Here is an 18,345-nt window from a genome sequence, read left to right on the forward strand (position 1 = left end):
TTTCAAACAAATTATTTTGCAGAATCTAACCTATGAAATACACGCGCTACTGTACGCGGTGAATCATTATCATTGATATCTGAGCTACAGTCTTTGTGTTTATTGCAAATTCTCGCAGTATTGCAATGCCGGCCGGCTTACCTCTTTCTTTTTTGTTGCGCGATTTCATTTAAACGAATTTTAGTACGTCTAAACATCCTTTTTTCAGATAATATCTCTAATATTTTCTCTGTTTTATATCGAAGCTTTTGTTTACTGTTTTTAACATTTTGAGGTTGTGTCTGTGTAGTATAACTCACGTTTATAATAATATTTATTGATAATGTCAGTGATGAGGCTTTAAAGCTAACCAACAGAATTTTCTTTAAATGATTGACATATTTAAAAATTATGAAAATTTTCAACATCGATTGTCGTGCACTATGTCTTTCGCGCGTTATTTAACCTTTATGTTGCATTTCAATTGAGTTTAGAGTCACACGCTATATTTAATGACTCATTAAAATGTCATTAAAATTTTAATACAAGCTTTTTTAATAAAATTGTGTCCTTTTATAGAAATGTGTTATAAAATGATTTATTTATTGTAGTATATGATTTTATATACATGTTCCATATACATTGCAATACATAGCTCAAATAAAATTTTTTTGTTTGTCTATTGAAATTTCAATAAAGAGACTGATGAAAGAAAGAGAGAGAGAGAGAGAGAGACTTTCAAATTTTGGACTTTTAAATACACTTATTTACAGATCTATAATGGCAAATACAGAATCACTTGCAGAAGTAACAGATGTTGTACAAATTCTACGACAATGGGAAGAAGAGCATAGTTCATCAACATATGATCCCATTCCTGTTCTTCAAAGATTAGCAGATATAATAGAACTTGAGACAGAAAATTATATGAAGATGGATCCAGATCCATTTGATGAAAGACATCCATCACGTACTGATCCAGAATGTAATTTTGGACATATATTGAAGGTTTTATTTAGGAAGGATAACTTTATGACAAAGGTAATTATGTACATATAGAATTTTATACTACTTTTTGTTTATTTATCATAATAAAATTTAATAGTATATATTACAATGCAATATCCTAATATGTATATTATATTTATTTTTTTTTAATGCAATTGATATAACAGTACCCTTAAATATAACAATATTAATATTAAGTAAATTTTGTATTTATTGTAATTGCAAAATATATAATGTAAGATTTTGTACAGTATTTTCCATTATAATGTTTAATTATGTAGTTTTTTATTATGTTATTAGTCAAACCATAAATTAATCTCTTGAAACCTAATTTTAATGAAAATATCTTAATAACATTCTTTTTTCAATTCAAAGACACTTAGCAAGTAATTCATCTAAAAAATTAATTTTTTTTAATTTTGACTATATTTTTAAGATGTATATTATGTATCCTGATTCTATTCGATATATTGTTGCTTAGCTTTTTTACTATAGGTGCATATAGCTTATAGCTCATATTATAAGAATTATTTGTTCTTGTTTAATATTTAATTGACAATGAAGATGAAATAATACTTACAGCATATAAGGGTGAAAAGTGAATTCACCCTATAATATGTCTATATGACAACAATATAATGGTATTAACACTGTCGTCAAGATTCACAGAATCAGAGTATTGGTTTTAGATGTTGAAAGAATTAAATAAAATTTAACAGATAATGTTTTCAAATTTAATGTATATTACAATGTATGTAGGGTTGGAACTAGACCGTTATATGAACAAGTAGAGGAATCCCAAAAAGAGGCTGGATCTTAATTTCTAATAATATTTTTATGTAAATTTTAAATATATTTTCCAGTATACTTGACTATAAACAATACATTGATTATTGTCAGATTTAAAACAATTATAAATTGAACTGGAATAGTAATATCATAAATTAAATTGAATGTTAATTTAATATATTATACATATATATATGTGTATATATATATATATATATATATATATATATATGTTCATTTTAATGAACAAGCAAAAAATATCACTATGTTTCTGTAATAAGATAATCATATCAGTTATAAAATAAGTTATAAATTAAGTAGAATTTGCTTAAGGGGATGCTGAAATGATGATAGAATCAAATTTTGTCAGAATTGTCTATTGATTGAAACATGATTTATGCATGATTTACATATATAAACGTACAATTTACAAAGTACTAACATGTTATTACATACTATTATATTAATATTATATGTACACATGCATAGATCTTTTTACATATTAATTTTTTTCATATTTGATTTTTATATCTAATTTTAAAAACTCTATGTTATTTCTTCATATAATTCATAAGTCAGACTACTCTCAATTTATAAGTATAAAACTTTACAAACTTTACAAACCATAAAACTTTAAATAATGCAAATTTTGTCACGAGTTCAGAGACCTAAATATTAAAAACTAATAAATGCTGAAAAGATCTAAATTAAAAAATTTTTTTTTGTTTTTTATATAGAATCGCCCGGTTTGATACATTAGTCCATATTTAATATACATATTACAAAAATTTGTTAATTTGTAAAAGCAATGAGATAAATAGGGTATAAGAAAATTACGTCAATAATAACAGATGAGTTCAACATTGCCTTAATAATAACACTTTTCTATACTTTGTTTGAAATTATAATCTCATATCATTGTGTGAATCTTTTAATAATAATATAATATACTTATTTTCAGTTGATAAATGATTATTTGAGAGATACATATTGGACTCGCGCAGGAATAACTGGGAGAGACGTCAGAAAATTAAACATTGCTGCCTGTCGTCTGATGTTAGACATACTTCCAGGATTAGAAACTTCAGCAGTATTTCAGCCAGATATGGAAGGTCTTATACACAGATTATTTTCTTGGGCAGAAAAAAGCATTGAACCATTACAGAGTTATTCGACCGGTCTTTTGGCCGCTGCTATGGAAGTACAAGATATAGCTACAGGATTTAGAGATCAAAATGCTAAAATGGTACCATTAATGTTACAACGATTACATAAGTTGCAGCAAAAGGCGCACGAAGATCGTCAGCAAAAAATGCATGAGGATCATCAGAAAAATATTAGGCCATTTGCTCATTTTGGACAAGATAAAAATAGTACTGATTATATTGATAAAGATATTTCCGAAAAACGTAAAATACGAGAGAAATGGCAGAAAAATGGAATTATGAAAAATCAAGATTCACCTTCTTCCGATGATAATGATTCAATGCACAATTTCAGTGACATGCCAGCTATAAAAAGAAAGAAAAGTAACTCTAGTTGTGAAACGCCTATAAAAAATAACGAACTCTATCCTAAGATTATGTCCCCACCTCTGTCCATCCCAAAAACCGTGAACAATCATGTTAATTTGCAAGTAACACCATCCAAACAAAGTGGTTTACAGTCCACAAGGATATTGAATGTACCAGTATCCGCTAGATGCAATTTGCAAAAGTTATCCAGTCTGTCTCAAAATTCTAATATACATTTGACACTGTTAGAAGGAAATTCAAATTCTTCTTGGGCTGAGATGGAATCGTATGTCATTGGTAATGTTCAAATGTATCCTCCTACTCTTGCGACTCGACAAATGCTAATTTTACGATACTTAACACCAATGGGAGAATATCAAGAGTTCCTTGGTCATGTATTTGAACATAATGCTCTGGACTTAATACTAAAATATATAAACGTGCGAGAAACTAAGGATAGCAGACTTGCTTTTGAGGCTCTTAAGTATCTTGCATCTTTGTTATGTCACAAAAAATTCTCAATCGAATTCCTAAATGTGGGTGGTTTGCAAAGACTGTTAGATGTGCCGAGACCGAGTGTTGCAGCAACAGGTGTATCGATATGTCTCTACTATCTAGCGTACTGCGAGGATGCTATGGAACGAGTGTGTCTGTTACCGAAACACATAATATCTGACCTCGTGACTTATGCATTATGGTTATTAGAACGTAGTCATGACTCTGGACGATGTCACGCGACTATGTTCTTTGGGTTTTCTTTTCCATTCAAAGTTATATTGGAAGAGTTTGATGCACAGGACGGTTTGAGAAAATTGTTTAATGTAGTAAGGAAACATCAATATTTATGGTCACTATATAAAAATGAAAATAACTCAATATCTGTTTAACTCAATATTTGTATATTTTACTTATAAAGCATGGAAAATAGAATTTTTTTTATTACGAAGAATAGATTATTAATCTCATATTAATCTCATATAAATTAAAATTATTCCTTAAATATAATTCAATTCTGTATAGATATCTACTTTGCCAATTTTAAATATTGAAGAAGAACCAACTATAAATGATGATGAAGAATGTGCATCACGACAAATTGTACGGCATGTAGCTGTTGCTTTGAAGAGATACATGGAAGCACATTTGCATTTAAAAGCAGAACAATTACAACGTGCGGAAAATGTTAGAGTTGAACGTGATACATGGCAACCATCGTTACCACCTTATAAGGTAAGGTGTAAATAATTAAAAGTTAAAAAAGTTTTTCTCATCAGAGTAATAAAAAATATGAGTAATTTTTTATAAATTTATAAAAGAAAAACGAAAAGGCCTTGCAGCTAAAATTTTTTTATCTATATTTTATTAATATTTATTGCGATAAATTTGATCTATACTTCATAATACAATACTGAAGCAACAAATTAAAAAAAATTCTTACCCTTTTTGAGCATAATTACCGTTCATATTTGAATATCTATAAAAAAGTTACGTGAAAAATTCACGTTTTTATATTTTATAATTTTATAAATTGCATTAAAAATTCAATCTTTAAAAAATTGTGTTGATAGTATTTATAATATTGATTGTATTTATAATTAGAACGTCTATTTTATATTTTGACAGAGTTGGGAACTAATGAGATAATTTGTTCTAGAAGTATCATGAAATTTAAGAAATATATTTTAGGAACAACATATTTTGTATATAATTTCGTACACACAATGTTTTCCCACAACGTTCATTATTGTTCTTCCATATAGACATCTTTTTGATATGTAAAAAAATAAATTTTTTTTAATTTCTTTATTTTTTATTTATATTTTTTTTTAAATCACGTTAGATCTTTGTTCAGAATGTTTGATTCTCAAGTGCTTGTAACTCTTTAAACATCGAAACATTTTAAGAACTTTATTTTATTTTATTTTATCATTTGGTTATACAAAATATGATAAAATGGTAAAATAAAAAAAATCTCTTTAATGGTTCTTTTGTTTAAATTACGTTTAACTATTTAATTAAGGGACTCCTAAAGTGAAACCCGAACTCTGACGAAATCACCAGAAATCGCTGTTTTTTCAGCGCATCGACATGTCTTTATATATTACCATACTAATATCTCACACAATCTATGATATACGCAGTCGTACGTTCATGTCAATTTTTGTACAACAAATTTGTCGCAATAAAGCGCCTAAGTCTAATTCTAAGAACTCAATGTTATTCGTTCATGCAAACTACTGTTTGTGGATTACTATTTCGTAAGTACAAGGTTGCAAAATTTTCGTATCAAACGCAATATCATGACTTGATAGCTTGGACATCATGTTATACTGAGAAATGATAAAAAATATGTTAATTTCGAAATTTTTCGTCGTTCTTAGCATAAACTCTATAGACATGTATTAATGCATATACTTTAATCCTGGAAAAGGATTTTCGAATCTGTGAAAGAGAAAAAAAGTATTTGTTATTATCTATAAAAATTATATAATTTAGTCGGTAATACAGACGGCTTTAGGATTCCATTAAGTAATTTTATTCTGAAATATGACACATTTGCACGTGAAATTATTTGCATATAAAATTATTTGAATTAAATTTTGTTGGCTATTATAAATCAATTATTATATATTTTAATATTTTTAACATATTAGATGTGCATACATATATATTTTTTTAAACGTGTTTATTTTGTATTTTGTAGGCATGCAAATTTAGCAGTGAAGAAGTTCAGGCAAAAGTGGAAATTCTTCAAGAATTAATGTCAGTTAGAGCAGTATGGCCACCAGTAGAAGAACTTTATCGTTTAGGTGGTATCACATTGCTTTTGCAAATCATAGCTTTTGCTCGCGAATGGAATTATAGTGGACGGTAAGTGAATGGATTTAGTAAAATATTATGTGTCTACGTACTAACAAAAATTCATCAAAGTTTTAATTTTGTATTTTAATCCTTTCGCAACGATAACGTCGGCTGCCACTATGCTATTGCTACATGGCAACTACATGCTCGCTGTATAGGGACGCTACTGTTATGCAGGAGTACAAATTGCGTGCTGTACAGCTACATGGAACGGTTTTAAATAGCTCAGGAAAATTAATTTTTTTTTTTGCGCTTTGGAGGTAAAATTGTCAAATAAAAGATTTGTTTGCGAAAAGTTCTTCGAAATGATGTATTATACAATATATTAAAAGTCCTGACCACCAGCGAACTTGGAAAACTTACCAGTTTCAAAAAAGTGATCAAATGAAGTTTTTCTTAGAAAATTTTCATTTTACTGAAATAAAGATCAAGATAAAAAAAAATTGATAAAATTATGAACAATTTCAAAATTATGAACAAAATTTTTTTTTAAGATCGTATGATCAATACTTTTCATAATAGAATATTTTAAAGAATGTTGTATTTTGGTTATTTTGAGAATGAAGTGATATTCACTTTTTTCATAAATATTTCTGACTTCTTGTATAAAATACTTCCTATGAAAATTGAAGGTTACTGAATTCCTTATAAAATCATTTTTTATTTGTCCTTGTACCAATAGTTTCCAAGATATGATTTTAGGATAGTTTCCCTTTATTTTTGAAAATTTTTTTTTAAGTTTTATTTAAGTATCTCGGATTCGGTTATTCCTACGTAAAAAATATTTATTATCAAATTGAAAGATTTTTTAATTCCTTACAAAATCATTTTTTATTGAATCTCGTAGAATGTTATCGAGATATAAATAAATCTTCTTAAATTGTAATAAATTTTAATGAATAACTTGCTTGTGACTTACCATATGTAAAAAATATATAAAAAAGTACATAAACAGTCTTAAAACTTGTGAAATTAACCTGAAAATGCTTTTTTTTTAACTATTAGTATAATAGTTCCCAAGATATTGTGTTTCAAAGATATTATGAGATCCTCAATTTACATTAAAATTTGAGTTTATTTATTAGTACAGGTATGTGTAATCGAATTCGAAAAAATAATATTCGTATTTTTCTCAAAGTTTACATGTATTTATATATGATCTTAGTTGCGTACCACTTTCCAAAATTTATTTTTGGAAAAACAACTTCCAGAAAAATAGCCTTTTTAAACATTTTTTTTTAAAAACGTGTTCTCCGTTACTTTTTTATAAATATCTCAGTTTTTAAAAGACTTATGTAAAAAGTAACATATACTAAATTAAAGCTTAGAAAATGCTTCTTATAAAATGCTTTCTTTCTTCCTGTTTGTTAATTTTTGTGCAAGATACAGTTTCCAGATAGCACAGAGAATTCAAAAAGAATTCTTTTTTCATTCCCGACTTACGACATGAATTCTTTTTCCATCCCATTTCTGTTTTGAAAATATTCTTAAGGGTCCCAAAAGATTTCATTTTTCTGTTATCAATTGCGAATTCTTTTTCGGATTCAAAAGGTACCCCTTTTTTTTTAGTCTAATTCCCAATGAAATCGAAATAATTTTTACATAGTATTTTAATGGAGTTCTAAAGCTATTCATTTTATGCTCTTTCTGGAATTCAAAAATTAAATAGATTTATTTGATTATTGGAATGCTCTGAAATATTAAATAAAAAATTAAAATATATTTTGTGACAAAAATGTAACAAAAAAAATATTTTAAAATATGAATATTGTATATAAATCAAAGTAAAATTCCCTGTATTAAAAATAATTTAAAAAAAAAACAAGTAAATTAGGACAATTAGGAATCGGCATTATAATTGATGTGCTTAAGTAACTAACCGAGCTTAGTGTCTTGAAATATTTTTGAAATATTAGTGAATATATGTATACGGATACGTAAAAATTAAAAATGGCTGATCCAAAATAGTAAAAAAAAAAATTGATTCGAAAATAATTGATAATCAGCAAATCAATATGTTTCTAAGATTTCCAGAATTTTTTTGAACTTCGAAAGATTTCGAATTTTTCTTACTATTTTGAATCAGCCATTTTTCATTTTTTACATTTGACCCTAAAAATCTTAATCCTCAGTATACACATCAAAATAACAAAACCAATTTTAAACGTTGCATGTTTTTTTCCGATCCCTTTTTATTTATTGTAAAATATCTTTTATGCTACGATTTTTTCAACTTTCTTGCCCAAAAATTTTCTTTTTTTTCAATTTTTAAATGATTTAAAAAAATTTTAAAAATTTAAAAAAAATTAAAATACATTACACCCCGAGATAAGCAAAAGAAAATGTCGGGTTAGAATTATTCGTTGTGTATGCACAGAGATTTTTTTGGATTGTGTACGGAGAGTTAATGTTCACATTTTCATAATTAAGGTATAAGAATAAAAAAAGGCATATATGTATATCACTTAACCTCTGTGGTACCAGCTAGTCACTATCAGAATTAACGATCTGAATAAGAGCATACTTGTATCTTCGAAACTATTAGTCCTAAAAATATGAACTAATTAAAATTTCAAAAGAATATTATCCATTAAGAAGTTAAAAAGTATTGATATCCTAATTTTTCCAAATTTTTAAATTACGAATCATAATTTTCAGTTAAAAAAATCGCAGAAAATTTTCTTCAAACAATTAAATCTTGCACAAAAATTGATAGACAGAAAAGAATGAAAAGTATTTTATAGGAAGTTTTCTGAGCTTTAATTTGATATACTTTACTTTTTACACAAATCTTTTAAGAATTGAGATATTCATAAAAAAGTAATGGATAACACGGTTTTTTTAGAAAATGTTGAAAAAAGACGATTTTTCTGAAAGCTGTTTTTTCAAAAATAAATTTTGGAAAGTGGTACGCAACTAGGATCTATATATATACATGTATATAAATACATGTAAACTTTGAGAAAAATACGAATATTATTTTTTCCAATTCGATTACACATCTGTCTTGATAAATAAACTCAACCATTTGAACATAAATTGAGGATCATAACATATGAAACATCATATCTCTAATTATTGGTCATACGAGGTTAAAAAAAAGCATTTTCAAGCTAATTTCATAAATTTTAAAATTCTATCGCAGAAAATTTGATCATACGATTTTAAAAATAAAACAAAATTGTTTGTTATTTTATCAGCTTTCTTTTTGATAATGACTCTTATTTCGATAAAATGGATATTTTCTGAAATATTTTTGAAAAATCGCATTTTTGATGAGTTTTTCAAGCTGAAAAGTTTTCCAAGTCCGCTGGCAATCTTTTAGTATCTTGTACGTCATTTCGAATAACTTCCCGCAAACAAATCTTTTATTTTACCTCCAAAAATCTAATTTTTCTAGGCTAAAACCACAATAACCACTATTAAAAACTTTGTTAATTAAAAATTTTGTTAATATATAATATGTTAAGGAAAAACATTTATTTCAAAAATTCAACTAATAAATAAAAGGTTCAATTAATTTAAAAATTAAAAATTTAAAAATTAAAAAGCAAGATAAAGGGCTATTAGCCAATGAGATCTTGAAGGCTAAAATATCAAACAATAAATTATACTCTAAAACATACAAAAGAATAATAATAAATTAAAGACTATCGAAATTTTAAAAAATTTAACAAAAATTGGGTAAATTAGAGTACGGCGCGGTACGTATTGCGCAAACAATTAAAGTTTAATTTATAAAATGGTTATTTTTTACTTACTGTTACTTACAATACTCATATGTTTTGGCCGCATTTTAGGCCATTATAAAATACATAATATTGAATCTCTGCACACTTCCATGTAAAGGTTCTAGTCTCACTCAGTTGCACTATTCTGAATCCATCAAGGTGCAATTCCGATGATGATTGAAAGAAAATTGTAAGTGTCTATAAGGTAGTTAAAAAAATAGTAAAAAAACGTGAACTAGGACATACAAGGAGCAGAAAACTCGTCTGAAGGCAAGAGTGTGCAATACATATAAATTTACAAAGTAAATTGAGATTCAAATCAAGAAAAAAATCTAGATTTTCTGTAAAAAAAACCTCTTAAAAAATAAGTTGGTAATGTAAACATATAAAAAATTAAAATTTATTTGTGCGTGCGTGCGAAGATTGTTCCTAATACGAAGATAAAATATAATAGTAAATAAAACTGTTTCTATTATGCTGAGCTCATATACATGAAATAAAGAATATCGCGTGTTGTGTTTTAAAAAATCATACTATATACCGTTTTTAATAATTTGAAATGATATAACAGCATGAGGAGGATTTTGGGCCCCGCATGTAATGTCGCCACAGATGACAAAATAAACATAGATGAAAGAATATTTTATACGAAGTTTCATCCCAAAAAAAACCAACGAGATATCGAAAAAAATATGATTTTTTATTAGTATCTTTTTTTCTCCACTAAATTTAAACAGATCTTTAAAAAAAAGTCATGGGTATTAATAGTATAAAAAAAATTAGAGTAAACATTTTTTTCATTCTTGACTCAAAATTCTTTTTAAAAAATTCAAGAATTTTTAAAAACGCATTTTTTATGATGTGAATGTTTGACCACTCCTAAAATAATTCAGCAGCTAAATCTTATCACATATTATACTAGAAATTTTTTCAGATTTTTAGATTTGATGAAACATCGGAAAATAACCATTTTTTGACCTAAAATATACCAGTTAACTTATTTAAAGTTTTTAAATTTAGTTAATTATACTTATCTTCGATAATGCCACATCAACAGACAATAATTTAAAACTTTAATATTATAGAGTTCGCATAGATTAAACAACGAGAATTCTATTTTTTCCTCATTTAGAAAAATTAATTTAACTGATTTCAATATTTCTTCCATTTTGGATTAAATAGATCTTATAGATAAAAAACCTGATATTTCTTGGTGTATTAAGATAAGTTTATCATGTTTATGTGCTTTTAATGAAGTTAGAAATTGGTCTTTGTTTTAAAAAAAATGAAATGTTGAAATAAGTTATAAATTAATTTTTCTGAAAAAATGGAATTCTCATTGTTTAATTTATGCGAAATAATACTCTGTAATATTAAAAACTCAACAATAAGAAATAAAAATAATGGCTATAATGGAGAAATCAAAGATCTTTAATGTTTAAATAATTCAATCTGAATTATTATATACTATATATGTACATGCATATATACCACATATATGTGCGCTAAATTGGTTTTTTATAAACGCAATTAAACTACTGTAGTAATATGTTATAAATTAAATTGACAAGTAATTTTAATAATTTGACACTCAATCAGGCATTCTATTAGAAAGATGTTAATATGAAAACTGTAAATAAATTTATTGCAAAAAATATTACTTCGGTCGGAAGTTGAACCGGGATCTCTATATTTTGTATGAGCGTCCTAAGCCAAACTACCGTAGCTCTAATAATATTCTTAAATAAATTTATTTATAGTTTTTCAACATATTAACATATTAACTTTCTAATAGGATTTTGATTGAGTGTCAAATTATTAAAATTACTTGTCAATTTAATTTGTGATATTATTACTATAGTAGTTTTATTTAATTGCGTTTATAAAAGATCAATTCGGCGCGCACAAATGTGGTATACCTACAAATGTGATATGCATATACATATATATTATAGTATATAATAATTCAGATTGAATTATTATATATAAGATTATTTAAACATTAAAGATCTTTGATTTGTCCGTTATAGCCATTCTATTTCTTATTATTGAGTTTTTATATTAATTAATTAATATCTTTCTAATAGGATCACCTAATTGAGCATCAAATTATAAAAATTGCTTGTCAATTTAATTCATGATAATACTACAGTAGTTTGTGTTTATAAATTCGAGAAACCAATTCGGCGCGCAGTTCGAATAATTATATATAATATATGCATGTACATATACAGGGTGTTCCATTTTAAATAATGTATTAAGATTTCTCAAAAACTATGGTAGATAAATATTTCAAACAGAAGTTATGGTTCGGAGGGAGACATAAGAAGGTACCATTGATTTGACCTTGGGTGGTTACCAAGATCAAGGTCACATGATTTTTTTTAATGGAACAATCTATTTTCGATATATATATATCGGGTGTCTGAGATTACCCGTACATTTCTTTTATCTCGGAGAGCATTTTAGGAAAAAACTTTTCCGATAAAAGTTGTATGGTTTCGAGATGTACATAAGATGGTGTTATTTGATCTTGAATAGTCATTTGAAAGTTATATGAATCATGTTGATTTTTCCGAATGATAGACTATCCTATTTTTCATTCCATGTTTTTGTAGCTTATCTCGAGAGCTTTCCAAAATACTATAATCAAATATTTTTTTATTAAGAACTTTTTAAGTTATAATGGAGGATAGAATTTGAAAATTACAGTATCGCCGGCATTAGCATTATGCAATGGATCCGACCGATGGTTAAAATCTCTTGAATGTTGTTCAGAATCCTGGATGACATTTATCAAGATCAAGATCATTCGACATTATTGTATTTTGTAGAACTCTTCACTCAGAACAAGATCTAGTTGTAATTTTTCTGGGACTTTCTACAAGGCTAATTAAATGCAACTCTACACACGCACGCACACACACACCAACGCGCACGCGCAAACACGCTACATGCACGTATCCACCGAAAACACAAATCACAGGTTCCGCAATTTTTGGCCAAGTATTTTTATGTAAATAGAGCGAACTAAACTCAGTCGAAAAACTATTTTACCATTTTTACCGATCTACTATTTTGCAATTTCGCAATAATTAACGAGATATTAATTATTAAAAATTGTCGAATATCGATCTTCAATTTTTTTACTCAAATATTGTTAACTTTACAGAAAAAACTGTGAGAGATTAAAAATGGTTTATTTTGTTCATAGAATTCTAAGAACTTTTTCAGAATTTTTTATCAACTGTACTTATTGACAATTATTTTTACCAATATGAAAAAACGTGATATTAAAAAATTCTAGAAAAATTCTCAAAACTTTATGAGAAGAAAATAAACAATTTTTGTCTCTCGCTGTTTTTCTGTAAAGTTTATAATATTTAATAAAAAATTATTACCAATATTCAGCGATATTTAGTAAATAATATCTTGTTAACCATTGCGAAAATTGCAAAAGAGGTAGAGGACTTTTTGACTCACAATCCTGCAAGATGGTCACAAAATTCAGATTTTAATGAAACTTTATGAACTTGTTACATAAAGAGATGAATATAGAAAATATCAATTGGAAAAAATGGTTTGAAGGGTGAAATCGCTCCTTACAGTTTTCAGCTTTTTCCGTTATATCTCGAAAACTATTCGAGATATCAAAAAATTTTTTGAAAAAGTTTTATACAAAAATTTTACAACAAAATTACCTCTATTCATTTATATCAATATTTTTAATAAACATTTTTTTTAATTAAAAATTTTTTATTTTTTAAAAATATTGGTGTGGATGAACAGAGGTAATTTTATTATAAAACTTTTGTGACTACAAGTTCACAAAATTTCATTAAAATCAGAATTTGACACTTCGTGAGATTCCCTTGTCAGTTTAGTCCGCCCACAAGCATTGTCGGTTGAATTTTCGAACGCGCTGTATAATATATAAATTTACTTTTACATATAAATTTACTTTTACATTTCGCAGATTTATATTAAGCAGACAGATAAGTTACACCCCGAATCATGAGAAAAATGTTGATACGAGATTCGTTAATGTTTTATTACATATTTTATTATATAATAGAATATCAATGTTATCATTGATATTTAAGATTAAAGATTATAATTTTGATTGTGAAGTGAGTTCTATATATTCAAAGCTATACACATTTATAAATAAATTTTTTATAAATAAATTTGTGTAAAAGTTCTTAGGTATAAAATAATGTTTTATATATAATAATTTTTATATATAATAATAGCAACCGGTATAACACCGATATTATCAAAAATTTATGCGTATACCGGTATTATAAAAATTTCAATTGAATACTAATATTTGACATTCAATACTTTATTCGATCTCGGTTTTTCATATCGCTATTATTTTATAGAAGTATTGTTGATACTGATATATTGTTAATAATAAAAATATTTCCGTTTTAAAAATATTTCGTTTTTAGTCCCTGACTATCGAAAAATACCGATATAGATCTGATATTTTTCATATCGTTTTAAATCCCTGCCAGTAAGGCTTCCCATTCCAGCTCTAATATCCTTTTTTTTCACTGATAATGCGAGATCGAGTATTGAAGAAGGATCACTTTGCGTCGCTTACTTGCAACTGGAGATTGTTTTTGATCTAATACTTGCTTTAATTTGTGTAATTGTTGTCGATAACGATCTGCGGTGTCAATTTCTTTCGGATTTAATAGTTTATAATATATAATACTTTTCTGATCCCACCAAATACACAGCAATATCTTTGAACCATGAATATTCTGCTTGGAAGTGAATGTTGCTGGATGATTGGTTTGGATCAACCCATGATTTTTTTCGTTTGGAATTATCAAAATATATCTATTTTTTATTCCAAGTAACAATTTGATAAAATACAATTTTTTTTTTATTTGACAATCAACGAAATGCAAACATTCAATCAATTTACAATGGCATTCCCTGATAACTGTGGAATTCATTTTCCTTCTTTATTTTTCCCATATCACAATAAATGTTTAGTAACTATTACAATTAATATTTAATTCTCTAGCAAATTCTGAAGTGGATTTTCATCAAATAATGTTTGCAAATCTGCATTTTCTAGTTTTTTATCTTGAATAATCTTTGTTCGAGATAATTTGTTAACATTGAAATCATCACTTTTGAATCGTTTGGATTCATATTCACATATCTTAATTGATGCAGCAACATTATCATAAATTTCTGTCAAAATTTTATGATTCTTCAGCCACCGTTTTCTTCTGATTAAAAAACAAAAGCAACGGATGTCGAAAATACTCTTTAGGAAGCTCCATTTTTTGAATGATATAAACAATGTTACTGCATTTATTGTTGATAAATGTTGTTGATAAATTAAATATTACGGAGTAATAGTAAAGCAACAGCTGCGATTGGAATGTTTTTGACAACACTGACATTAATGCCATCTCTTAGTGACATCTCTTGCAAAATCCTCAAAATAACTCAAAATAACCCACTAAATTACACTTCTAAGACCCAATTGCATCAATGTCACTTTGATATAAGTGAGTGACATAAGTGAGACTTAAAACTCTGTCTGTTTCGTTTTAAAGCCAAAAAGAGACAGAGACAGAAAGAGTTTTAAGCCTTATTTAAAATCAAAATAACGTTGATGCAATCGGGCTTACAATTATATTTAAGTTAAGAATAAATTTAAAATATGTCAACTGGTATATTTTACATCGAAAATGGGTCAAAAAAACGGTTTTTATTTATTTTTTCGACATGTTCCACCAAATTAAAAAATTTGCAAAAAATTTTGAATATAATATACGATGAGATTTAACTGCTGAATTATTTTAGAAATGGTCAAACATTCAGATCATATAAAAATACGATTTAAAAAATTTTTGAATTTAAAAAAAACAGAATTTTGAACCAAGAATGACAAAAAGATGTTTTACTCTAATTTTTTTTTATTCTTTATCCATGATTTTTTTTAAAGATATGTTTAGATTTAGCGGAGAAAAAAGATACTAATGAAAAATCACATTTTTTTCAATATCTCGAAATAGTATCGCTCTTTTGAGATGAAACTTCGTACGAAATATTCTTTTATCTGGATGTTTATTTTGCACTCCTGTTAGCAGGACTAAATGAGCAGAATTGAAAAAGATTTTTTGAACTGTTTAGTGCTTATTTTGTGCTATTTTGTGCTACAAAAACATTTTTGTATCGTATGCATTTAGAAAAAACATGGTACTGCTAACTAAAAAAAGTTAATTATAAATATTGATTCTAACTAAAAAAAAGTTAATTATAAATATTGATTCTCAAGAACTAACTCATAATAAAAAGGCTTAAGAATAAATTATTTTTCGCCACGAGCAGAATCAGTCGCTATTTCCGCAATAGAAGTGTTATAATTTGTGTCGATAAAAAATAAAGTTTCAGATTTCGTTTGCCCCACCATTCATTCAGAAACTATCCTTGACTCCTATTATGCTCAAGAGTAAAGTACCCTGCGCCATGAGTTTCCGAAGGAAACGGGTGGGAGTGCAAAATCTGAAACTTCATATTTTGGCAGCACAAATTATATACGCTTCTATTGTGGAAGTAGCGATTGATTCTGCTCGTAGCGAAGAATACTTTGCTCTTGAGTCTTCATTTGAGTCAATTCAGTTTAGTAGAAGTTTAGTCCTTAAAGAATGGATCAATATATTAACTTTTTTAATAGTACAAATTAACATAAAATCAGTACTATTCAAATCTTATTTTATTTTATTTTATTTTTTATTTGTGGTCTTACTAACTTGATGTTAAGCTAGCAGCGCTATACGTTTCTTCTAAATGCATATGGTACAAAATTGTTTTTTGTAACACAAGTTAGTACAAAATAAGCACTAAATAGTTCAAAAGGTCTTTTTCGAATCTCTTTTGATCTTGCTAGCTTGACAGAAGCTTTATTTTGCTTCTTGTGTCAATTGATTACATACGGGGCTTTTTTCCTGTTGCTATACCTTTTAATTCCGTTTTTAACATTGAAAATAACTTGATCAGGATAGAAACGTATGTTTTAGAATATTTATTGTTTAACATTTTAGCATTAAAGACCTTGCTTGGCTCGTAGCCCTTTATTTTGTTTTTTGAATATGTATTTATTCATATTTTGATGTACAGGATGTTCAAAAATTCAACCGACAACGCTTGTGAGCAGGTAGAGCGGACTAAACTAAGTCGAAAAGTCCTCTACCATTTTGCAATTTTCGCAATAGTTAACAAGATATTATTTACCAAATATTACTGAATATTGATTTTCAATTTTTTACTCAAATACTATTAACTTTATAAAAAAACATCGAAAGACAAAAATTGTTTATTTTCTTCTTATAAAGTTTTGAGAATTTTTTTAGAATTTTTTAAAGCTCTTGATCGTGATGGCCATATTGGAATTGTGACGTCAAAAGCGAGGAATGACACGTTAATTTATTATTATATTGCATGCTATTTTTAAATAAAAACAATTTGAATGAAACGAAATGACGAAATCGCTTTAAAACACTTGTAAAAATCAATGAAAATTGTCCTTTTCTCCCGTGATAGTCAGTAAATGTTATAAAAGGCACGGAAAGTGAATCTATATATATTCGGGCAAAAACACATGAGCCGACAGCTGTTGAAACGAGTGAAATATACGCTTTTACATATAAAATTCCAAGATAACTTTAGTTTTCATCAATAATTATGACTTTGATAAATATGAGTCACATTTTCACAATGAAACAAATAATAACGAAATGGCAATATAAATTTCATCATCAAAACATCACTTTTCCACGCTTATAAGTTCAGCCATTTATCGTGACGCTGTAACACATGCAAGCATGAGCCCATATCCGTGTACTCGGCTCCGATGCGCCGAGAGTGAACGAGACAGCGAGCTCCTTCTCACACTAGTCGCTTGTTTCAAGCGACCGAAAATATTTTCTTGACAATCTCGGCTATTCGGCGATATCAATAAGGGGCGAGGGGCATTCTAAATAACATATAGGTTTTAATAAATTGTAGTAACAGTGTACCCCTCCCATTAATCTTGAATAGTATAAATCATGCCAAAACGCAACATTTACGAGATATTTAATTGTTTACGATTTTTCATGCGCGTTATATAGTATACCTCTCCTTGATAAACTCGAGTAGCAAGAATAGTTCAGTGAAAATAGAATTTTATCGGAAAAAAAATTATAAATCAGCATTTCTCTGCACAAAAGTCTTGAAAGGTCATCAGAAAAGAAATTGCGTATTTGAAATTCGAATTTGTGAAGAAAATATGCAAAAAAAAATCAAATAGTTGCAAAAAGCACGTTTTTCGCTTATAAAAACCAAAAAATATTGATTGTATGGAAAAAATTCGATATAAAAAATGTAGATATTTTGAATATAAAACCAAAAAATATTGATTGTATGGAAAAAATTCGATATAAAAAATG

General features: G+C 27.1%; 1 protein-coding gene across 1 annotated transcript in view; it reads left to right on the forward strand.

Annotated features, from left to right (window-relative positions):
- The first annotated feature begins 759 nt into the window (after window positions 1-759).
- LOC105620809 (protein mahjong) overlaps window positions 760-18,345 on the forward strand; it is a 110,914-nt gene continuing 93,328 nt past the window's right edge. The window contains exons 1-4 of the mRNA XM_012202291.1: window positions 760-1,020; window positions 2,738-4,114; window positions 4,311-4,520; window positions 5,995-6,161. Coding sequence (XP_012057681.1) covers window positions 760-1,020; window positions 2,738-4,114; window positions 4,311-4,520; window positions 5,995-6,161 — 2,015 coding nt within the window. The remainder of the gene's footprint in view (window positions 1,021-2,737; window positions 4,115-4,310; window positions 4,521-5,994; window positions 6,162-18,345) is intronic.

The sequence above is a fragment of the Atta cephalotes genome (genome assembly GCF_000143395.1).
Source record: "Atta cephalotes unplaced genomic scaffold scaffold00029, whole genome shotgun sequence".
Classification (NCBI taxonomy): domain Eukaryota; kingdom Metazoa; phylum Arthropoda; class Insecta; order Hymenoptera; family Formicidae; genus Atta; species Atta cephalotes.